We start from the raw sequence: 26,004 nt of genomic DNA, 5'->3' as shown, positions 1-26,004 counted from the left end.
GTTGGTGCCAGAAGGGCTGGTTTGAGTATTTCAGAAACTGCTGATCTCATGGGATTTTTATGCACAACAGTCTCTAGAGTTTATGCAGAATGATATGAAAAACAAAAAACATCCAGTGAGCACTAGCTCTGTGGGCTGAAACAGCAGGCCAGAGTGGTTTGAGCTGACAGAAGGTCTACGGTTACTCAATTAACCACACCCGTTTTTAATTCTTACACCCGTAGTGAGGTGAAAAACATCTCAGGATGCACATGTGGAACCTTGAGGTGGGTGGGCTGCTGCAGCAGAAGTGATAGGACAGTTGAAAATCAGAAACAATCCCTGTTGAAAAAAAAAACTAAACAATGGAAGACCTCATAGAATTTGTAAGAGTTATAATGGGAATTGTATTGGTTTTAATGGAAACTGTAATGGTCCCTGTGGGTCTCTACTTGTAATTTGTTGCATTTTATGTGGCATTTTATGTCTATTGGATACCATTAAGGACCAATAATGGTAACTGTAATGGTTTTAATGGTTAGCTGATGGTTCGTAATAGTATTTGTAGTGAAAACCATTAGAATTTCTGTGATTTCTGTTTTTTTTTTCAGCAGGGCTGGTCTCTTTCCAGTCTTCAACTCCTCAGTTTTGATGAGCCTGTGCCCACTGTAGCCTCAGGTTCCTGTTCTTTACTGATAAGAGTGGAAGATGTAGTCTTCTGCTATTGTAGTCCATAAGCCTCATGGTTATGTTTATGTAGTAGGGAATCACAGCAGCGCTCTCAGGCGAACACACCAGCTCGTGTCGCGTGCGTGTGCGTGTGCGCATGCGCCTTCTCAGCCACCTTTCTGATGAGTGTCTGTAGCAGGGCGGTGAGGGGGGCGCGAGCCGCGGGTTCTCTCATCCATCCGTCTGAGAAACAGAAACTCTCCACAACACACGACGAAGGACAAGCTGGAGTTGAACGTACAGTTGAATGTGACAAATTTCAGGTGGTGTGTGGGATTAAAAGGCGGGCGTCGTGTCGTGTTTGTGGATTTATATGATTGGGAAAACTCGACCGGGGCTAAAAGTTTCTGACAGGACTTTTCACTGAACCTACTGAGGAGAGTGCGCTCGCCTTTTCTGTGCGCGCGCTGGATCGTGGCAAATTCTATTGTAATGTTAAAATCAAAATGTCCGAACTGGGAAAAGGGCTGACAAACGATTACACACCAGACTGTGTTACTTCTTTTAAACCTGAGCTCTTTTTCTTCACCTCACGGCTTGTGGGGAGTATTTTTATCTGTCGTCTCTGAGGTAGTCTGTATAATGCTGTTGGGTTTAGTCTCCTTTCATGACTCTATCGCAGAGAAATGACTGAAGCGACGGAAGTGAACACTGCTAGTTTTACACATTCGCTTTTTAAACAGGGAAGAAAAGCGAGCGGCTTCCTGCGAGCGGTTTGCGCTGGACCAACTTAGCCCAGGATTAGCTGACTTTTTCGGACACAGACTATGGCCGGAAACTCGCTGTTCGTTGAGGCTTTCTTGCACGGTGGAGCTCCGTGGGGCTTCACACTCAAAGGCGGCCTTGAGCACGGCGAACCGTTAATCATTTCAAAGGTACGTATAGCTGGCTACTCGGTTATCGGTTTTGCAAAACGATACTCTTTTCTTCCGGTATCGCGCTTTCAAAACGATTCATCTTTTAGTTTTTTTTTCTCCTGTTCACACACTCGTTGCTATGGTGACCCGAACGCGGTCGCGCGCGCGTGCTCGGTGACGTCAGCGCGCAACAAAATTCGGGTCGCTCGTGAAAAGAAGCCGGATTTTTGTTTAGAGTGATCACTAGTGTTGTGGTGTTAGGAAGGTGGACGGCTGAAATATCACTGGGAGTGCTGTTAACCAAGAAATGGAGATATAATACTTTTTCCTTCCACTGACAATATGACCAATTTGAGCAAGGAATTTAAATTATTCCAAATTAAAAAAATAATAATAATGGTAATTCAACAGTAATAAGGCTCTGGCTCATTTAATGTGACTTTTCCGCATTTCTGTAACAGTTCACACATATTTTTCATTCAGTCATTCATGCTCAGTAACCGCTCTATCCTGAGCAGTAGATTCGGAGCCCATCCCGGCAACACTGGGCATAAGGAGGGAAAATTTCCACCTGTCCATCACAGGACACCATTTACACACTCATTCACACACTTCCACTGTCGTTCACATTTAGGGGCAATCTAGCGTAGCCAATCTGCCTAGCTGCATGTTTTTGAATAGTGGGAAGAAACCAGAGAACCCACAGGAAACCCACACAAACACAGGGAGAAAGTGTGAAACTCCAAACAGACAGTTACTTGAGCTCAGGATGCTCCACCATGCCACCACAGTCGATCCATATACATAACGTAATTAGTCATATCTACAGGGTGTCCCAAAAGTCTCCATACTTAGGAGACTGTGTTTTCCAGCACCACGTCGGTTGTGCCTTCATCAGTGGATGTTTGTGGACGTCCACTTCTTGGTTGGTCTGCAACACTCTTTTTGAATTTGTTAATAAGTTTGGCAACAGTGTCGTGTGTGATGTGCTTGCCATGTTTCCTGTTAAAGTCCATCGCAACCTTGTGACAGAAGGCATTCTTATTTCCCCTATATATGGAGACTTTTGGGACACCCTGTACAGTATTTATACCACGGCGCTGTCAGATTCTTGAATCTGATTGGTCAGAAGGTGTGGATCAATTTTCTATAGCATCAGCTCTGACAATTATTTCTATAGTAACATCTCATTTGCTGGGACTTGTATGGTGGGTACTCCACAGAATCAAAGGCCAATAAATATGTGGTCTTATTTTAAAAACCAATTGTATAATTGTTGATACGGTGATGTTTTCTGTAAGGAGGCCTTTATTTAACATTTATGGACAGAGTCTCGGGTGTCAGCGTGTTGTAACATTCAGTAAGTTTTCCTCCATGGGAAAGTCTTCAGAGAGTCTTCAACTGAAAGTCTTCATTTTGTTGGTAACATAACAAGCTGCATTTCTTATTAACTTCAAGAAACCAACCTGCAGGTTAGGTATAACATGGATTTTCCTCCCATAGGTTTTTACACAGCATAGAACAGTTTCGGGGTCCAAATACTCTTGTACAGTGGAAATCTTTACACATTCCAGTGACTCTGCATGCCTGGAGTACTGGATGAACATAAACAAGGATTTTAACATATTTGTTTTATACCCTATGGGAGATCATTATTATTTAGAATTAATTCTTACTCTCCAGACATACATTACAAAAAAAACCTAAAACAGAATAATTTTAAAACACTAGATGTTGGAAAACGCTGGAATTTTCCTTTAATGAGGCAAAAGCTCCGAATCACTAGATGCTAATTGAGGAGTACAAGGTCAGATTCTTGGTGTGGCCTCTAGACTTGTGTAACAAAGCTTGAATGCTAACATTCATGAAACTCACTTAATATTACAGTGGCATACGATTTAAAAAGTTTTGCTGTTTTCACTCCAATATGCAACTGATTTCAATGTACACTTTTTAGAGTTGGAATTAGTGATTATCTAGATAAGAACAAAGTCCTGCTAAGACTTGTGACATCTGAGAGGAGTGTGTGAATGTTTTTATCAAGTTTGTGTGTGTGTGTGTGTGCGTGTGTAGCGCGTGTGCAGTGATCAGTGCAAGGCATGCATACCTTCTCATTGCAGAATGTGGTGTTGATCTATACACTACAGAAATGAAGAGACTCACAGGAATGAAAACAAGAAGGAAAGAGGAAAGATAGGAAACATCTAAAACCAGCATCGATTCACACATGCACTTCTTCTCGATTCTTTCTTTCTCTGTGGGTGTCCTTTGTGTTTTATTCATCTCTGATCTTGCCCTTTCATATCACATTGCTTTGTGATAGATGCAACAACAAAAGCATGTGAACCTGAACTGAATTAACTATTTGTGCAGTGATGACTCAGACATCTGACTACATACTGATACAGTGTGATTTGTATGGGAGAGTTATAATGTTAAACTGGATCCATTTTGCTTGCTTTTTTCCAGAAAAAAAAAATCAGCCACTATTATACATCGATACAACAGGAATTTGACCAAAAACAGACATAAGGCTACACAATATACACAAACCACTTTTTTAGGAACACTGGGAAGAACGGAATATTAGTATGGTTTTGCTCTCATAACAGCCTTAATTCTTCAAGGCACAGATTCCACAAGCTGTTGGAAATATTCATTTGAGATTCTGGTTCATGATGACATGATTGCACCGCAGATGCTGCAGATTTTCAGCTGCACGTTTATGCTGCAACTCTCCTGTTCAACCACATCCCAAAGGTTCTCTACTTGATTCAGATCTGCTGACTGGGAAGGCCATTGAAGTACACTGAACTCATTGTCATGTTCATGGAACCAGTTCGAGCTGATGTGTGCTTTGTAGCATGGTGCATTATCATGCTGGAATTAGCCATTAGAAGATGGCTAAATTGTGGCCATAAAGGTATATACATGGTCGGCACCATTACATTGGTATTAAGGTGCCAAATATGTGCCAAGAAATCATTCCCCCCACCATTACACCACCACCACAACCAGCCTGAACTGTTGAAGTTGTCTGTTGTTGAAGGTAGGTTGGGGTTATGGAGTCATGTGTGTTGATACCAAATTCTAACCCTACCATTGGCATATCTTAGCAGAATTGAGGTTCAGACCAGGTGACCTTTTTGTTTGGCAAATTTTAACTGTCCAGTTTTGGTGAGTCTATGACCACTGTAGCCTCAGATTCATGTTCTTACCTGACAGGAGTTATCTTCTGCTGTTGTAGCCCATCCACCCCAAGGATTGATGTCTTGTGTGTTCAGAGAAGCTTTTCTTCTCACCATGGTTGAAGAGTGGTTATTTAAGTTAACAAAGCCTTCCTGTCAGCTCAAACCAGTCTGGCCATTCTCCTTTCTCGTCAATAGGGCGTTTCCACCCACAGAACTGCCAATCGCAGAACTGTTTTTTTTCTTTTTCGCACCATTCTGTGTAAACTCTAGAGACTGTTGTGCATGAAAATCTCAGGATATCAACAGTTTCAGAAATACTCAAACCATGCCACATTTAGAGTCACTGAGATCACATTTTCCCCCATTCTCATGTTTGATGTGAATAATAACTGAAGCTCCTGACGAGTATCTGCATGATTTTAAGCATTGTGCTGCTATCACATGATTGTTTGACTGGAAAAGTGCATGAATAAGCAGGTGTACAAGTGTAATAAAGTGGCTGGTGAGTGTATATTGTTTATTAATCTTTATTGTGATGATCACAAAGTGCAAACTTTAACCATGAACACCAACAAATCACAATGCTTATATCAAAAGTACAATATATTCTAGTATAAAAACAAAATTATGTTTTATTGTAATGATGCAGTTTAAAGAAATTTTAAATATTTTATATATAGTACATATTCTATAAAAAGCATTAAAATGTGAATCAAGCCTTGTCTCACACTTGACCTTTGGCATTTATTTCAGTCTTTTTCAGTTGTGTGATTTATGCCAAGCAACATTCTGTACAGCCAAATACCTGGAACAGTACACAATGCCGACAAAGAGACAGAAGGATTGTAGGAAATCTTAGCAAATTTTGTAGAACATCTTTGAAATATTAGACACTTATAGTCTCACAGAACAGCTTTAGATATCATGCATAATTTGAACTCTAGTGAAACTAAAAAAAACCCCAACAAATATGACTAGGTCCATATAAATCACTCTAATCCAATTCCACCTGACCAGGAACCATGTCTTTGTCTTAATTCTGTTTGCAAGACCTACAGCTGCTCTGTTTTATAGTCTGGTAGCTGAACATGATGCATGATTAATGCTTCATATATTCACACTGTGGTGCAAGGGTGTGCACAGTCAAAGCCACATAATCACTTTAGTTGCAGCCAGGTACTTTAGAAAATGGACACGGGAGTAGAAAAGAACTGCTGCATTCAAATCACTTTGTAAATGGTGATTTGCCAGTCAGAATTATGTCAGTTTTGACCTTGGCATGTTTGAAAGACAAACGGGGGGAAAAAATGGACGTTTCCATGTTCTTATATATTTGCTGTATTTTCATCCTCAAACAACGATCTGCATAGTCAACGTGAATTTGTCTCTATATTGACTGATCTAAAGCAAATACGTGTATATACAGCATAACTTGTTTAAAGGTAAGAAGTGCTACTATGTTTATTTCTGATGATGTGAGAGTTACCATGTTGATTGTACATCACTCTGTAAATGGGGAAGGAACTTGTAGTTGAGAAGACTACCCCAAGTTGATGAGTAGGAATTTCAAGTTGAGGGGGCGTTTTCTTTGGCTTTCACTGGGTGGAGGTTGGAAAATATAGGTTGCAACCTCAAGTCAAAGTAGCAAAAGATCTGAGCAACAGTGATTCTACAGTTCTGCATCCAGGTTCCACTTTCAACCAAGGCATCCATTGGCTATTAACAATAAATATAAGGTATCAACTCCCTTATCAGTCAGTAGCTTTCACAGAAGTGTTAGACAAAATGTACTCTTCAAATGCAATATAAATGACTTGCAGTGACATCTTGGCCTGTTTCTTATTATAGACAGTCCTAAAAAAAAAGATACACGAAATCGTCCAACATTACTACAGCGCTCACGCTTTACACTAAGGATGTATTGATTCCTTCATTCTCTTGTTGATAAATAAAATGATAGTGAATTTTTGACACTGGTAAAAAAATCTTAATGTGAAAAATTCTACATCTACAAATTCTACACCTAAAAATGAAACAGCAAAAATATTACAAAATTACAAAATGTAGGCAAATAGTGAAGGTGAAGGAGTGATAAAGGCTATTGGAAACCAATTTTTGGAATAAACAATAGCATAGTCAGTATGTCTTCCACGTCCTTTGATGGACTGGTATCCCATCCAAAGTGTATTCCCACCTCACACAAAGTGTTCATGGGAAAGGCTCCTGATCCACTGAGACCCTGATCAAGATAAAGAGGTTAGTAAAAGGGAATGAGTGAATGTGTCTTCCTGTTTGTTTGCCTGGGGCTCATTTGATGACATCTCATTGATACCTCTTTAAATTGGAATAGTTTGTGATGGAAACATTTGCTGCGATACGTCTTGATGGAAATATGCCGTACGCTGATGGTGTACATGTTTTCCTCTCTGAAACTTCCAGAAACCTAAATCAATTGAGTGTCATTTGCTCTGTGTGTTTTGCTGGATCTAGTGTTTAATGTAGCTTTAACACTACATTAGTACTAGTCTGAATTCACTGTGGTGTTTGTGGCTTTGATGTCTCGCTGGATGTATTTTGTGCTGTTTGTGGTGCTGAATGCGTGAACAGAACTGAAACAATAGCAGAGCAACCCCCAGTACCACATATGCACACACACACACACACACACTGTGACCCTTAAGTGTATGAGTGACAGAAGAGATAAGCAGCAGCAGCAGGCTGTGCCTAAAGAGGCATAGATTTATCTGAGAAGCATGAGTTAGATACAGAGAGTGAGGTGAGAGAGGGAAAGTGAAATGAGATATCTTTTCACTTACATAAAACTGTAAGTGAATATAGACATAAAAGTCAAATGTCTTTGAACTGAACAATGGAGAGACAGACAGAGAGAGAAAAAAAGGAAACTTTAAAAGCTTAAGAGGTGGGAGGATAAGAATTGGAAAAGACTGACAGCATAAGAGAAAGTGAGAGAGAAGTTAAGGAGGTGAGAGGCTTGCTGTGTGCTGATGGAAATGTCACCATGTGGATTCTTTGACCGCTTCACACTCTAATCAGTACTGGGTGTGTGTTTAGATGTGTCAGCACCATCTTCTGCTTGTGAAAAGCACAAAAGCAGCCTCCCCCATGATTTGGTTCCAAAAAAGGAGATTTAACCTTCCCTTATTGTAAACATATTTGAATTTCATTCTTGTTAATAGGTAGGACTCCTTTTTTTCAATTAAAATTTGTCAGTTAAATTATGTGGAGAGAATAGCCTCTTTTTAAAATCAAAGTATATTTAAAAGTATGCAAAGTGGCACAAATATATGGGATAAATGATGCCTTTTTTCCCAGTGAAAATATTATATTGACAAAGACAACCAAAACCTGTGACTGAGATTAACACTGCAAATTGCAGAAAATGGCAGTGTATAATGTCATTATTGGCAGACAAATTTATACAGGTACGGACTCAGCTTTCATTAAAAACAACCAAAGTAAACAAACCAAAGGAGCTAGGAAATTCTCTAAATGATAGACAGGCAAAAGTTCAGGTGATCAGCAAAGAGGTGAACAGGCAGGTAATCAGTAAACAAAACAGAGGACAAACCACCTCCATTAGACTGGAAAATGCTGGAGTGCAAGGAATGTCCGGTTTGAAGAAGTGAGTGATCGCAAACAAGCGAGTCTCTTTAGAAGTCTGGAAATTTGGACCATGGATATGTTTCCTTTGTATCATGTGAAGTGGAACCTGGCTGAGGATCTTGGAGGTTAGGCAGGTGTAGACATGGCAATTAATCAATAACAGCATGCTTCACATGCTGGAATGTATCATTCCGTTTTAATAATATTATGTTGCCTACAATATCAAGTTCAATAATAGATTTAAATAAATGCTGTATTCCACAGGATGCTTGGCTCAGTCCTGGGCTTTGCATGGGTGATCCCCTGGGTCACAGGGCTGGGTGTTTAGGATGATGTATGTGAAAGTCTCTGTTGAGTGCTGGGTCTACAGCATCCTGAGCAGAGCCCTTCAAGTCAGTTAGAGATTAGAAGCATCCTCTGTGTTGTATCAAGAAATTGGAAGATTTCTTAGAACCTTCTGTGCTAACTGGCCAGAGGAGTGGTCAAGTTTCCTCCTGGGGGCCGAGTACACCTAAAATTTTATTTTGTCACTGTATAGTATAGCAAGTAACCCCTCAATATCACGAGGTGTTTCAGTGGGTGGTGGACCCAATAATATGGGTTTGAGGAGATATGGATACTAGATGAGAGCTGATACTAAAAATAAAGTTTATATATGACTTCACTGATACGCTGAATGACTTTTAAGGGGCCAATGTACCTGGGCCACCTCTGTTCAGGTTCATAAGTGGGTGTTTCCAAGCAGTGTTTGTCTGCAAATTCCTGAAAGGTCTAAAAAATGTCTTCATAATCACAATTAGGTGTTTTGGTCAGGTGTCCACATACCTTTGGCCATATAGTGTATCTCAGGAATACTACTCAGGGAACTCTTTGTTGGACCTTTCTGATGTCGTGGCTATAGTGTCAGAGTATACTAGTATGTCATTGTTTAGAGAGATAGCAAATTTGGCAAGCATATCTCTGAATGTCAATAACAAATGCCTGAACAGCAGAGGGGGTTTACGACCATGCCATATTTGTTGTGTCTTCATATTGGCCTGTATTCATAGTGCCCTGAAGTGGTGTTTACGGAAGTCAAACTTTATGAAATCTATTCAGTCTAGAACTGAATGTTCATCCTGTTACTCTACACCTCTGCAGTCCTTGCCATTCATTGACGGTATTGAAAGGCTGAGGCAAATAACAGAGTTCTATTCCTGTAAACACTAGCCTCTTCTGTACACCTGAGAAGTATAAAGCTTCTTGATCGGTCACTTTCATTTTTGGTAAATGAAAATAAATTTGAAGAGAAATTCTGGTATAAAACAAGTTTTTATGTAATATGTTACCACTACTATGAGGTTTGCATTTCTCAGCCAGTGCATTTTGGCAGAATTCACAATCTTTGTGTTTACATCCATCAGTATTTGGTCACTACGATATCTCGCAATTATTGGCAGTACTTACCAAAAGCAACTAATCATTATGCCATAGTGCTTATGAGTAAGAACCAATAGCCAGTTGGATCAAAGGAAGTGGGATTTCTCGGAGAAGGAGGAAAAATATGAATTTGGTGTCAAATGCAGGCAGCACTTTATGCCAGTGGACAAAAGCCCTATTTGCACAGGATTAGTTTTACATGATCGGCTGTGGTAATGCTGTCTTTTACACAGTCCCCTCTTGAAGAATTGGAACGGCAAGGCCAATTATTTTGTTTTCGCACCGAATACACTGAAGACATTGAGGTTGAGATCAAAAGACGAACATGAGACGATAGATCAGAATTTCAGCTTTCATTTCCTTATATTTACGTCTTGATGTGTTGAACAACTTAAAGAACATGGCACCTTTTGTTTGAACCCACCCATTTTTCAAGTGATCAGAAATATTGGAACATGTGACTAACAGGTGTTTCTTGTTGCCCAGGTCTGCCCTGTTAGGTTGTTTAAACAATTAATATCTCTGAATGTCTACTCTTGGTTTCAGCCCTGGGTTTGACCTGTGAAGACTGCATTTGTTGTTAAAAAGGATAAACCAACATGAAGACCAGGCAGCTGTCTATGGGAGAAACGCAAGCCATTTTGCAGCTGAGAAAAGAGGGAAAATCGATCAGAGCCATTGCACAAGCATTGGGCATAGCCAGTACAACAATTTGGAATGTCCTGAAAAAGAAAGAAACCACTGGTGTACTAACAACCAGACATTGAACAGGTCAGTCAAGGAAAACAACAGCAGTTGATGACAGAAACATTGTGGTAGCTGTGAAGGAAAGCCCAAAAACAGTCAGTGACATCACCAACAACCTCCACAGAGCAGGGGTGAAGGTAATCCACCGTTCGAAGAAGACTTCAAGAGCAGAAATATAGAGGCCATAACACAAGATGCAAACCACTCATCAGTAAGAATAAGAAGGCAAGATTGGAATTCACCGAGAAATACAGAGATGAGCCACAAAAGTTCTGAAACCAAGATTAACTTCTACCAAACTGATGGAAAGGCCAAAGTATGGAGAAAGAAAGGCTCTGCTCATGATTCAAACATACAAGCTCATAGGTCCAGCAGGGTGGAGGCAGCATCATGGCTTGGGTTTGCATGGCTGCTTCTGGAAAGGGCTCACTAATTTTTACTCATGATGTAACTCATGATGGTAGCAGCAGAATGAATTCAGAAGTCTACAAAACAGTCTCTGTGCCAATTTACAGAGAAATGCATCCAATCTAATTGGGAGTAGCTTGCAGTTCATGCAGCAAGACAATGACCCAAAACACACTGCCAAAACAACAAAGGACTTCATCAGGGGAAAAAAGTGGAAGGTTTTAGACTGGCCAAGTCAATCACCAGACTTTAACCCAATTGAGCATGCATTTCACCTCCTGAAGAGGAGACTGAAAGGAAAAAACCCCAAAACAAACAACAACTAAAAGAAGCTGCAGTACGAGCCTGGAAAAGTATCACAAAAGAAGAATACAACAGTTTGGTAATGTCAGTGGGTCGCCAGCTTAATGCAGTTATTGCAGGCAAGGGATATGCAACCAAATATTAAGTGTTATTTACCTTAATTTACTTTAAAGAATTTATGCATATTCATCTTTTGATCTCAAACCAAGAAGAATGTAACAGTTTGGTGATGTCTGTGGGTCGCTGGCTTGAAGCAGTTATTTCAAATATTAAGTGTTATTTAGTTTAATTTACTTTAAGGCTATCTGTTCCAATACTTTTTCTCACAAAAAATTGGGTGGTCTGCCACTAAAGGTGCCATGTTCTAAGTTGTTTAACACAAGATGTAAATATCAGGAAATGAAGGCTGAAATTCTGATCTGTGATCTCATACTCAAATGTCTTCAGTGTATAACAAAAACAAAAGAGTTGGCCTTGATCCAGTACTTTCAGAGGGGGCTGTAAGTGCTAATCAGTGAATTTATTTCTGTCCTGGGCATGTCCAAACTACCTGCTCTTTTACCTACCCAGATGGACATGCCTCCTCTTGCTTTAAAAAAAGGTTTGATTATCAGGAAAAAAAAAAAAGATTTTCTTATGTACTGCCTGAAGAAGTAGGTCTTTATTCCTTTGTGGAAAGAATGGAGACATGGAACGGTTTGAAATAGAGGGGAAGCTCATTCCACGACTGAAGAGTCAGAACACTAAAGCAGCGAGATCTTACATTACGGGCTTGCTTAGATCTTGTAGAAGGATACGCCAGTTGCCTTGAAGTTGTAGACCCGAGTTGGCATGCAGATGGGAGTGTTGGGGTGGAAACATAAAAAAAAAAAATAGCCTGCTTAGTGTTATCTTGCCATTTAATCCAGCCCTAATCGGATTTTGTTCTTCTGTATATAGTATATTCTGTGCTGTAATTTGTAGGTTTTGCAAAATTCTTTAAACCTGTGATACACTGTATTTTTGACATTTTAGGAGTGGTGGAAAGAGAACAAAACACACTGACTTGAGTAGAAGTACTGCTAATGTAGTAATAAGTCACTTGAATAAAAGTAGTGCCCAAGAAAATTATTCAGATGAGAGTAAATAAATCGTCTGGTGAAAAATTACTTATTAAATTACTTTTTAATATGTGTACAATTGACACGACTAATCAGAAAATGTTCTATTTTCTACTCTGTTCTTATGTTAACTAATCAAGTGAGCTGTGCTGAAGTGAACAGCACATCATCAACAGTATATAGAGAAAAGTAATGTTAGCTAACTCAGCCAAATGCTGTGGGGTTTCAGTAGCTTTTTAGATTCCTTAGCTAGCTAGCTCATATGAATTCATACATGTATCTTGAGCATTACCTATAGGCTGTAGCAGTACTTAGATATGTTCAACACAACAGGCTACCAAACGGGCAAGTACTATAATTTAATTATTCTCAAAAAAGTACCGTTACCATGTCGAGCACTGTAATGAAAGTACATGTAGTTTGTTCCTTTCCACCTCTACATTTTACTATCTTATTGTGAGAATGTTATGGAAGACACAATAGTAACTTGCCTTCTTATTTATTTTAATTAGGTTATTCCTTTATTAGAAATTAGTAAATGAAAACAGCATGTGATCCATGTTCACTGTGATGACCCTGTGTAGGATAAGTAGTATAGAAAATGGATGGATGGATGCCTGCCGTGTTCATAAAGTATCCGTTCCCCTCCATTCTCTGTACCATGTATCCTACACAGGGTTGTAGTGTAGCCTGGAGTCTATGCCAGGGGACAAGGCAGGGTGCCAACCCATGGCAGAGCACAATCACACACACATACATACTATAGACAATTTGGAAATGCCAATCAGACTACAGCATATGTCTTTGGACTAGGGAGGAAACCAAGTAGCCAGAGTACCTGGAGGAAACCCCTGAAGCATGGAGAGAGCATGCAAGCTCTGCGCACACAGAATGGAGGTGGGATTTGAACCCCCAACCCCAGAGGCATGAGGCAAACTTGCTAACCATTAAGCCACTGTGCCCCCGTTTATAAAATATGAAAATGTTATTGCATGATCACTAGCAGACTGCTTGCAGTTCAGGGCAAACTTGGTCTCCAACAGTTTGGGATGTTTTTGTGCATTTAGTCTTTATTCTGTGTTCTGTTTATGTGTATGTATTAGCAAAAAAAAAGTAATAAGGAAACAACCTGCAAACTGCTGAAAAGTGCTCTCTGTTATCTCTCTGTTATCTGTCTCTGCATTGCTGGTAATGGCAATGCATTAACAGCATAAAACCACAGGTATGAATCCAGCACATTCTTTCTGTTGCTTTCTCATTCCATAGAGCATTGTAGTTTTTACAGTTTTCTTACCTATCTCATAATATTATTGGTTTCATCAGTATTTGTATTGGAGAAGGCTGAATAAACCCTCTAACCGACTGCTGAATGTGTTATTGTGTGACCTGCTTTAGATGCTGCAGATAAAAGGTTCTGTGTTTGGATGAATCACCGCAAAAACACATAAATCCAAGATGCACAAGTCCAGGCTGATTTGTGTGATTTTGCAATCTTTTATTATGAGCAGTGCAGCTTTATCAACAGGGTTTTATTAAATCTAAAGGCATATGATACGGAGCAATATAACCATAATATGATATTTTGTCCTTTCATACACAGTCCCCATCACAAACTGGGAAGTGAAGAATGGAATGCAGGCAAAGATCCAACATAGACAGAGATAAAACAAGGGAGGTGGAGAGAGAGGGACAGACAGACACAGAGGCAGAGAGAGAGGGAGAGAGAGAGAGAGAGAGAGAGAGAGTATATAAGACACTGAGTCAAGAGAGCGGGAGAGGAGGAGGAGGAGGGCAAAAGAGTCGAGAGGAGAGAGGAATGTCAGCAGAGGAATTTCCAAGAGCTTTTGCTTGAAAATAAAAGACGTGATGGGGAGAATAAAGAGAGATGCACACACACACACATGCACACACAACAACAGCACAAATACACCCTGACAAGCCAAACATGCACTTCCTGCACCTTGGACAACGGAAAACAGGTTCTTCTCTTGAGGTGCAGCTTTTCCTAGCCCTGTTTCCAAATAGAGTCCCTGTCCTGACAGACAGATACTTGCCCCTGACTCCAGAGCTGAGGGTGATGGAAAGTTAAAGAGAATCAGACACAATGTTTGGCTTGTTTTTAAATGTTTAATTTGTGCTGCATTCTGTAGATAAAAGCTTGGAATTTAAGTAAACATTTCCCTAGGCATTTGTATCTCTGTAGGGTAAAATCATTGAGTTTATCTGAATATTTGAAAATTCAAGAAATTCAGTAATGGCGTTTCATGCACAGTGTCCACGCTACATTCCAATTCCTGGAATTTTTGTGTCCTCCCTCGTACATGGACAGTCCTAAGTCCACACTTACAGATAGTATATGGATAGCCCTAAATCCATATTTATGGATAGTATATGGATAGCCCTAAGTCCACACTTGTGGATAGCCTCTGGCACTTTACAGACTTTCTACACAAAAACCCATATTAAATAATAAGAATATTTTTATGCCAGACTTTTTTAAAACTAGTTTTTATTGAAGAGTTTTTTTTTAACTCTGAAACAGACCTGAAACAGACCTGAAACAGACCTGAACAGGATTATTGCTATATTTTCATTTTGATCATCAACATTAAATATTTTAGACCTAAATGTTAACAATTTTTGTTTATAAAAGTTTTTTTTTTTCAGGGTATACTGTTTTATCCTTTTTTTACTCATGGTATTTCTATATGTGGACAATCCAATCCCTTTACATTTTTTAATGCAAGTGATATTTAGTCCAAATTCATGATGAAATGCATGAAAGATTAATTAGTTTGCCAAGATGAAATAGTTTGGCACAACAGCACAACTTGCAAGATTGAGCACCTGAAGAGGAAATATGCCAGTGTCAGGGCCTCTGAGAGCTACGTAAGGGAAGCTGACTAGCATTAATGTATCCAGTAATAAAACAAAGTTTAACCCTATTGTAAGAGGCAAAACTGCATGTTACTGTTTCTGAGTAAACAGTTTCTAGAAAACATGGCATAGTTTACTCAGACTGCAGAGTTTCATATGCGCTCTGGAATAAATAGGAGCCTTGTTTATTATTCATCCAGATGTTTTTTTCATTCCTCATTTATCATTCATACCACAAAATTAATTCCTGAGCTTTTCTTATCTTTTCAGAATATTCTAAAAAGTAAATAATTTATAGCTGCAGTCCTACAGACCATGCTCACTCTTCTGATATTCTTGATATTCTCTTCTGATAACACTATGAGACTAGTTTTGTCAGAGCGTGTTCTAATGAATGACTGCGCACCGATCCAACAAAGCCTAAAGGGAGGAAAGAGGAAAAGAAAAGGAAGGAAGAGTGTCACAGGAACTGAAACACAACAGGAGGCATCTTTTATAATGTGCTGAGAAACAGCAGGTCACTGGTCGGGTCTGAATGTTCTGTGCACTTTTTGGCGCATTGGACACTTGTAAATGTTTTGCAGGAGAGTTGAGAACAACATCCTGTAAGCATTTTTTGACTAGAAATGCAGCCTGAACTTCTTTAACTGTTAAGCCTAGAGGGCAGTGTTGAACTCCCAGCTTTTCCTCTGTCCACACACTATACTCCAAAATGCTAGCCTAAATTTTTTTTGAAATTCATATGATGAATATCATATGATGTACTATAGAGTATACTATTCTTACACTATACACAAAAAGAGGGTTTCTTATTAGGTTGATGGTTCTATATGTCTACATGAAACATGTCATGAAAGGGAAACCTCTATTACAAAGATAAACATGGAACGTTCAAGGCTTGCCAATAGGGACAAACCAACGAATCCTTAGCTTTAGAGATTTTTGAGGGTTTTTTAGTAGTTTTACTTGTTAAACTTGTTGCACTACACAGAAATGACAAAATTACCTTCTCAAAAATAAACACAGATTTAAAAACCCAAAATTTACAGTTAAGAAATTTTTCTCCAGTTTGCGGCTTTAGTGTATGCAAAGTATGCAATGTGACGTGTACAATTCGTTTCCCCAGAATCACACCTTCAGTGGCCTCCAGTAATCTCAACAATCCAACATTTTGCACTACTGTAAGTTTATGTGTAATGGAAGTGTAAGTGTTTTACAAAGGGGTTGGATTTCGATGAGGGGTGATTGAGGATAGATGCTGTTAGATAAATGGTGAAGTTAGAAGTAGAGCTGACCAGCTTTAGAAACAGGAAACTAACAGAATCTTCACTAAGTTGTTGCAGCAGTATGCAGCTCATGAAGGCAGGACACAAGTGCATAAAATCAGCTTGATTATTTTGGGCAATATGTGAATCATTATCAGAGCACATAGTGGGGGTTAGAACACAGGCAGAAAACATTAGCTCATCCATATTCAAGGTAGGGAAAACGTGAGACTCTGAACCATGAACTACAACTGGAAAGCAAAGAACCTCAAATCAGGCAAAACAAGGTTCAGTAACACACATTAACAATGACAAGACTTCATGAAGAAACAAAGACACACAAGTGTATAAGTAGACAAACTAATCAAAAACTGCTACAGAGTAGGTGCACACTATCGAGTAATGAGCAAATGACAAAACCAGGGGTTGGAGACAGGACCAATACAGAAACCAGCACAAACTTGAGCACATGGAGCTTGTCACCATGGGAACTGTGATGCGAAGGGGGAAACTATGACATGGAAAATACTTTGAGATTCTGTGTTCTCAGATAAATGAGAAACCTCACTGAGAGAGTACTCAGGCATCAGGACCCTAGGAACATTCCTTAATAAAGAATTCTGGGAACTTTAGGGCTCTAAGAACAGTACCTAACACAGATCTCAGGATTCCTTGGACTGGAGCACTCTGGAAGGACCCTGTGATGACTGGAAGGGCACTGGAAATTTGGACCACAGCAACTCAAGGATTCCAGAAACTATCTTTAAGTACTGTAAGAGAATTTTTTTTTAGTTTCAGTGCCTCTTCCTTATATGATACCCTGAATGTTCTTGTGTCTGAACAGCACTTTTAGTGACTGTTCCTACACTGGAGATAAAGCTGGCTACTTATCTGTGTGTTTATCTCTGCACAAATGGTGCTTTCGTCTCAGCGAGTCTTAATGCGGGTCCCAAAAGCTTTTACCGAATTCAACTCCATTAAGGTCAGTGTAAATGTCGCATACTTTGTTTCCCGGTGGGATCGTTTGAACCGTTACACTGCATGAGTGCTTCCTGTCATTAGACTCTTTAGATAAGACAGGGGCAGTGTGGGCGTTGGACGGACGTGCCCATTTTTGCTGGTCTGAGACCACTTTTTTTTAATGTGGACACGAGATCAGCTAGCTTTAGCTTGAAGCCCAGCAGACTGAATTGTAAGGCACGTCCACAAGAGCTAAGCACATACACACTATCCCACCTTGCTAATGTGAAAACCTATAGGCACCATTAAAGCAAAAAGAACCAGATCTAATCCTGGTCTCAGCAGTTCCATTAGTCAGAACATCTCAAAAATCTTTGGCCATTGGTATTTGTACACAAACACCTGCCATGAAATTTGCATTCAAACTTTGGATAGCTAACATTTGGGCAGTATTAAATGAAAATAAACTACAAAAAATAGAAGCACTGATATGACCAGATTATTACCCTAGTAACATGGACTTTTGATAATGCATGAATTGTACAAATTCATTATTGTACTAATGCGATGTGAGCAAGGAATAAAACACAACAGGGAGTGCTATTATAGGAAAATAATCCACACAGAAATGGCAACACGAAAGTCTGTTACCACGCTGAAGTGAATTATTTTCCTATAACAGCACTCTGCTTTCCTCTTGCACCACAATGATTTGCCAACAATTCGAATTTTAATTCATTAATGAATAGTGCTTTGTACTTTTGAAGCATTTACAGTTAAATTTACCATTGTGGAACATCCGCGAGCCAAGTTATCTCTTGCGTTATAGCAGCTCTACTGTCGTTTGTTCACCAGCCTTTCTTTTTTCTCTCTCAGCTTCTCATGTTCCTGAGAAACCAGAAAGCAGGAAGTCCTCTGCCTTGAACACTTTGCCATGGCAGAAAACTTACTGACTGTTACAAAACGCAGCTTCACCATATCAATTGCTGCGTTCACGCCATGTCAGAATTATCGTAATTACTAGATGACAACCTGGATGTTCTACTCTGAGCTGTTCACTTCTTCGGACTCGGAATTATGCGTTTCTACATGCCAAAATCAATCCATGTGAGATGATGATGTCAACTGTAAAATACGTAATTACAACATTAAATCACATTTTTAGGCTATTGCTAAATATTGATGAACACAGAAAGCTCATCAGAATTATTAGACAGAAATATTACGAGATAACTACTTAACTACATTTTACTGCTGAAGTCGCCACCATTGTGAGTGTTTCCACATGACGTTGCAGCGGTAATTATGTAACTACGACATGGCGGGAGCACAGCTAAAGATTATGTGTTTTTCTTTGTTAAATAAAACTGTTTCTGTCATCCGTTTATTAGAGTTAGATTATAGTGGAGGCCCAGCATACAAGTCCCTGTAAATGGGCGGTTACTAGAAATGGGTTACTAGAGATGTTAGAAATGGGAATGTATTAGAACGAGTGAATTAATATAAACAACCAGAATTACTGCCAGAGCTGATGTTATGTAAGGAATAACTTGACAGACCATGCTGTTATTTAAGCAATATTGCACAAGCAAGAGTATGATTATACTGAATATCGGCACGGTTGTGATTTGCCATAGGTGATTGCGAATACATGATTGTGAGTGCGATATTGCTTTTATACAACAGTTTTATAAATAAGAAATTAATGTTGAGTAACTGATAGTTCACAGTATGGCCAAATAATTTGTTTATTTTTGCTCCGTGAACAAAAATAGATCCCGAAGAAGCCACACTCACTGATGGCCTGTTGGCTAGCTGACTAGCTAGCTCACAATGATTTGTACGTTCCCATTAAAAAAGGTGCATCCGATAAAATTGTCTTCCCTTCTTACTTTTCACCTTCATCTGACAAGCTTTCGTATTTTAAGTCAGAAGTTACATTCATGAAAAATGTATAACTAGCCATGTCCGCTGATGATGTCGCTAACTCTATTGTAGTAACCGTTTCAGTGGGACTGTTGCTAGAATTGGACTTTTATGCGGTAAACACAGACAAGCAAAGTGATACAAACAGTGAAACATCCCAGTGTGGTTATACTAAATAGAAGCACTATTGGAACGCCATTATTGGAACGCCACTATTGGAACTGTTGTATAAACGAAAATAATGGGGTGTTAAGAAGAGGATTGAAACGGAGTGCCGCAACCCCCTGAAATGCATCATTTTATATAACAGCATGGTCTGGAATGTGTTACTCTGCTTATACTACAGCGATTTGGCAACGATAACATGTTTAATTTAATAATGAATGACACATTGCACATTTGAATGGTTTGTAGTTAGATTTAATATCTCAGAGACAAGCTAGTTCCTGTTTTCACTTATGTTATAGCTGCGATAAAGTCATTCCCTCACCAGCCCCATATCCCCCCCAAAAAACAAACAAACAAACAAACAAAAAAAATGCCGCCTCTGTCATTTTTAAAGAGAAACTTTCTTGTGCTGGGAACCGAGACTCCTTCCATAAATGTCTCTTAACAAAAAAATGGACACTATGTCTATGTTTATATGTTTTACATTGTTAAACAACGTGTTTTTGAAATCTGTTTATTATTAGTTTTTGATTATGTGGAACGTCCACCATATAAGACCCTGTGAATGAGCTGTTATTGTAGAAACAATAACGTATTGGAACAGTTGCTTTAATATTAACCTATTGTTCATGTTGAGGCCGGAACTACTGTTCCAGCTGTGATGTTATACAAAAATAATGCACACCTTCTGAGCAATCAGATTTGATAATTCAACTGCGCTGTGGTATAAAGAAAATTAATCAGCACCTTAAGATTTTAGAATTCAGCAGCACTGTTGTATGATATTATTTAGTTTGCCAGGCTTTGACTACAAAGTGCAATGTGTTCCAGAGACAAATCCCTAAAATCTCAGACTGTTAAAACGATATTTATGTGTGTGTTCCAGAGAAAACATTCCTTAGAGGTTTTTGTACTTTATTCCTTCTGTGTGGGTTATAAGGCCACTTTCTGTATGTAAATCATTCTGTAAAGCTCCTGTATGTAAATCATTCACATTGTTTGTGGTGTGTGTAGGTAGAGGAGGGTGGTAAGGCCGGGTCTCTACAGTGCCCCCTGCTGGTCGGGGATGAAGTGGTCATCATCAACGGTGTGGAGCTGAGTGGGTTCAGGCAGGAGGCCATCTCTCTGGTCAAAGGATCCTACAAAACTCTCCAACTCACAGTGCGCAGGTAAGAAAAAACACTTCCTGAGATACACACACTTGAAGCCTCAAACTTCCAGCCATGAAATATTTGGTTAAAATGCTGGCCATGCCTTCTTTAATACAGTGTGATCTGCCATGATTTCATCAGTGGATCGAGTCTGGAAATTTAATACGTGCCATTTATGGCGGCTGGCAGTAGCACGGCTTGGTCTGTAGGGGGAACACTGTGAACCAGTAATCCTCTGAGAGCATGTTATATAGTGTGTGTGTGTGTGTGTGTGTGTGTGTGTGTGTGTGAGAGAGAGAGAGAGATCTACAGAACAGAGACAGGAAATATGTAATTAAGGCCAATGAAATTGACACCTCTGACATGTAACACAACACACACACACACACACACAGGGTTACAGTGTAAGGCACCCTGATTGGAAAGACTAGATGCAATACATCTCTAGTACTTCCTGATTGGTGTAAGGGGCTCTTAAAGGTATTTTGATTGTTAGAAAGGGTTGTGATGTTTCTGATGTTCTGATTGGTTGAAGGTGCTGTGACTTTTTAAGACATACGGATAGGCTGAAGCAGCTGTGATGTTTCTTAAGGTGTTCTGATATTATTAAAGCGTTCTGGTTGGCGGAAGCAGTTGTGATATTTTTAAGACATTCCGGTTGAGAGTAAGAGCTGTGATGTTTTTAAGACGAAGACATCGACAAGGTCGGAATGATGTAATTCTAAGTTCTGACTTCCCAATTCTGAGGTAAGTGGAATGCAGTAAGAGGTGTCCTACAGGTTTCTAAATCATAATGATTGTTGGAACGAGCCATGATGTTTCTTTGGGTGTCCTGGTGTTTCTAGGCCGTTCTGATTGGTGGAAATGTTTGTGATGGTTCAGTGATTTAGGTGAATTGTCACTGCATACATTTGAGATCAGAAATCATGGTAGCAAAATTCACACACTGACACACAATCTTCCCACACAGGGCATTTCACACACACAGCCCTTCTCCACCTGTCTCTGTTACATACACACTCAGAGACATGGCCTTTCTCAGGCTTAGTAACATAGTTATAAAGGCAGGCATTGTGTGACACCTGTGTGGCTGTGTGAGGGGTGGAGGTGGGGGAGCGTAATGAAAGAACAAACAGAAATTGAGAGGATGAGAAAAGATGGCTGGTGACCATCCTGAAGAGATTAAGATCGCTCATCTTTAGTAACCACTTGATATTGGTCAGAGTTGTAGTGGATCCGGAACCTATCCCAGGAACACTGGGTGCAAGGCAGGAATACACAATGGATAGGACATCAGTCCATCGCAGGGGATATAGAGGATCATTTCGACTTAATGATATGTAACAAGTGTTTCAGTCTAGTCACATGTAGCCCCTCTTTTTCCCTTAATTCTTCAGTAAAAATAATGATGTTAGGCAATTATGAATTGAAGTGTTGATGCAAGAAAAATACAACAAATTGCCTGCACAACAAATTTGCTTGTGTATGTTTGCCCTAGCCCCACCCTGCCCCTCTCCCCTGGGCACTGTATCTTTGTCTACCTGGATGAAGAGAAGTGAACAGAAGACTCTCAGAATATAAATTACATTAAGTGTAAAATCCTATTAAGACTGACATGGCTATTGACTGGAACAAGACGGGAATTCCTGGGAAATTATTGGGATGCATGAACAGCATTATCAGGAAGGATGCACTGACATCTTTTGAGGTACCTGATTTAAAACAGTAAGCACTGTGAAGCAATGAGTAGAGGAAAAAAATAAGTACAGGTAGAAAAAAAAACAGCAGAAATGTAATGTTTATGGGACACAGTCATTACAGGATGCAGAATGCCATGTAGGTATAGAGAAATGCGCAGATGATGAGAAGTCCAAGTGTTGGTTGGATAATTTCCACAAAAATACATAGTATGTGAGATTTGTTATAGATCACATCCTGTGTAACAGGGCTTTCATGAAAACTGTGAATGCGTGTATAATGCTAAAATAGCTTTGTAAGGTCACAAGTTTAAACACAAATCCCAAACAATTGGCCTCATTTATTAAACTGGACACAAACAGATTTATTTGTAATAATTCGCAGGAGCATTTACACATGGAATTTGGTATTCATGAAAATGCAGTTAGTTATGAAAAACATATCCTATGAGAGCTTGTGAGTTTGTCTAAATTTACATATAATGTGAACCTCGATTGATCGGCTTCAATTCACATAAATTGGCAATGAGTTACTGCAATTTTATGGATGGATTACGTTCTAAATTGCTTATTTATTTCAATTACACACACAAATTTGGTCAAAGGTGAAAAAAAACCATCAAAAAAGAAATCCAAATAAAATGAGAAAGATTTCAATATGTTCTTCTTTTGTCATTCTTAAAGGCTATCTGAAAAAAATGTATATTATAAACTAAGTATGAAAAATTTTGGAAGACATTTTGCTAAGAAGTGTTAATTTCCGCTATGTATGGAGACTTTTGGGACACTCCATGTAGCCAGCTATTCCTGACAACAGTGTTTGTGTGGCCCAAGTGTCATCATTCAGAACTACTAAGGGACTACATGAGAGCACATTTAAGACTCTGTATTTTTGTAAATAGGACTACAGGACACTTTCGTGGCTCTCCAGTGAATGAACTGCTTAGAGCAGTGGAGATTGGAGCCTGAGAAACTGGAGATTTGTTGGACATTTCTCAGGAATATCCCCAGAGTTGCATTACAAAGCTACCAGAACATTGTACAAGTAGAACATTGTACACAAGTAGTGCAGTAGTGTGTTTAGTGCATTTTGAATGGGGAAGATCTGTGTTTGCAATGCAGCTGATTTTAGATGATGACCAAAAGTGTGTGGATGCCTGCCCATCACACCCATATGTGGGTCTTCCCCAAACTGATGCCACAAAGTTAGAAGCACACAGTTGTACAGCATGTCTGTGTATGCTGTAGCATTACAATTTCCCTTAACTGGAACTAAGAGGCCCCGAATATGTTGCAGCATGTCAGTGCCCCTGTGCACAAAGCGAGCTCCATGAAGACATGATTTGTCAAGGTTGGAGTGGAAGAACTAGAGTGGCCTGGACAGAGCCCTTACCTCAACCCCACTGACCACCTTTTGGATGGTTTGGAACGCAGACTGCATTCCAAGCCTTCTTGTGCGACATTATTGCATGACCTCACTAATGCTCTTGTGGCTGAATGGGCAAATCACCATAGCGACGCTCCAAAATCTACTGGAAAGCCTTCCCAGAAGATTGGAGGTTATTATAACAGCAAAGTGGGACATGGAATAGTATGTTAAGAAAGCACATACTGTGTGGGTGTGATGGTCAAGTGTCCACAGACTTTTGGCCATAGAGTGTATTTTCCTATTTTCACAGAAATCTGGATATAGATTTAGACCCCAAATGAGCAATCAAGAGACAACAGTGGGAAAGAAAACTCCCTGAAATGACATAAGGAAGAAAACTTGAATGAAACCAGACTCAAATGGTAACTGAGTGACACCGGATATTGGAACTATAAATCATTACAGTGTACAGGTGTAGAAGAGTAAGAGCAAACAATACTATGTGTGTTTTGCACAAGGCAGTCTTTATGATTACAGCAGCAGTTCTTAGGTAGAAGTTTCCTTCCAATATCCAAATGAGATTATGCACCGAGGCAAGAGTAAGGCTCGGGCATAAACTGTTTTTAGGAAGTGGAAACTCTTAAGGGCATCCACGTGGGACGATCTACGGCAGCTGAGAGTAAGTTACAAGCATCTGGATATAGAGGAACCCACTCCAGAGAAATTAGGATTTAGATATTTATGTAGTCTAACCTGCTCCCCAGGCCAAACGCAGAAATACACGCTTAGACGGTTTAACACGAAAAACCGTCATGCAAATTTGGATTCCATTCATTCATTTATAGGTGTGTCTGAAACACAAGGCAGCTGCCTTGATCCCTTGATGCCTTGCTGTTTCATAACTCAGTTTTATTATGACACAATGCTTCAAAATCTGTGAAGGTGCTTGTAAGAAAATGCTTTGAGACGAACTTCCACGGTGCTAGGTTACTACCCTAAAGTTCATTAGGAATAAAGTGTACTTGAAAAAAATAGAGTGAATATTTTCCACAAAAAATTGTTTTTGTTGTTCCTCTTTTGGCAGCTCCCAGGTCTGTGTATCATTGGTCTGTGTATTTGATTTGGTAGTTTTTATGCTGGATGGCCTTCCTGATGCAACCCATTCTATCTGGGCTTGGGACCGGCACTGAGAGCGCACTGTTGGTTCCCTGGCTGGGAATCGAACCTGGGCTGCAGCAGTGAAGGGACCCCCATTTTCCACTAGAAATAAAAGTAAAAAAAAACAAAAAAAAAAAAAACTACCTTGTTGATGTGAGAGGTCAGTGGAGAAAGGCCAGACTGGTTCAAGCTGACAGAAAGGCTACAGCTACTCAGATAACCACTCTGTACAATTGTGGTGAGCAGAAAAGCATCTCAGAATGCACAACACATTGAACCTTAAGCTGGATGGGTAGGATCAGTGCATAAATGGATCCTGGGAATTTAAGAAAATTTCATAAGTTTTGGTCAAAAGAGGACCAAACCCAAAACATTTTAAAATTATACACCAAAAATAAACACCAAACCCAAAACATTTTAAAATTATATTTGGGCAGTATTTCCTGGCATTTTCTGGAAATTAATTTTTCATTCAAAATTTTGCACACAACAGCTAAATGAATAGCCCACTAATGGCACAAGTCTTAAGTATGGTAATATAAATTTTGTGTGTGTGTGTTGGGTGTGTGTGTGCAGCAGTAGACAGTGTACTAAAAGAATTATACTCAGGAATAAATATTTAACAGTGCCACTTACATCTACCATCTGCCCAGCTTTTCTGTCTCTCCTTTCCTCTCTCTATTTCCTCCTTACTCTTACTCCCTCCTTCTCACTGTTTCTTTATTTTTGATATCAACAAAAGAAGGCAGAATGATTGCGTGAGTTAATGTGTACTGAATCTGTGTATTGTGTATTGGTGCACTCCTAATGTATATACATTCTCCTCCGAAAGTACTGGAATGGCAAGCCCAATAATTTTGTTTTTGCTGTACGCTGAAGACATTTGCGTTTGAGATTGGGAAGTACAGATAGTCTTAAAGTAAATTAAAGTAAATAACACTTAATATTTATATTTGCTTGTAAATAATTCAGTTGGTCAATGCTGTTGTATTCTTCTTTTGTGATGCTTTTCCAGGCTTGTACCTCAGCTTCTTTCAGCTGTTGTTTGTTTTGGGGTTTTCTCCCTTCAGTCTCCT

General features: G+C 39.4%; 1 protein-coding gene across 3 annotated transcripts in view; it reads left to right on the top strand.

Annotated features, from left to right (window-relative positions):
• Window positions 1-819: 819 nt before the first annotated feature.
• shroom3 (shroom family member 3) overlaps window positions 820-26,004 on the top strand; it is a 79,469-nt gene continuing 54,284 nt past the window's right edge. For 2 of the 3 annotated variants that reach the window (XM_026928695.3, XM_026928694.3), the window contains exons 1-2: window positions 820-1,583; window positions 20,568-20,722. In XM_026928695.3, coding sequence (XP_026784496.3) covers window positions 1,476-1,583; window positions 20,568-20,722 — 263 coding nt within the window. In that variant the 5' untranslated portion in view covers window positions 820-1,475. Of the gene's footprint in view, window positions 1,584-20,567; window positions 20,723-20,788; window positions 21,452-26,004 lie in introns of those variants that run through there. The other variant, XM_053240084.1, reaches the window with a different exon arrangement.

This window comes from Pangasianodon hypophthalmus, chromosome 15 (assembly GCF_027358585.1).
Source record: "Pangasianodon hypophthalmus isolate fPanHyp1 chromosome 15, fPanHyp1.pri, whole genome shotgun sequence".
Taxonomy (NCBI): Eukaryota; Metazoa; Chordata; class Actinopteri; order Siluriformes; family Pangasiidae; genus Pangasianodon; species Pangasianodon hypophthalmus.
This window is presented reverse-complemented; position numbering and strand designations above follow the sequence as displayed.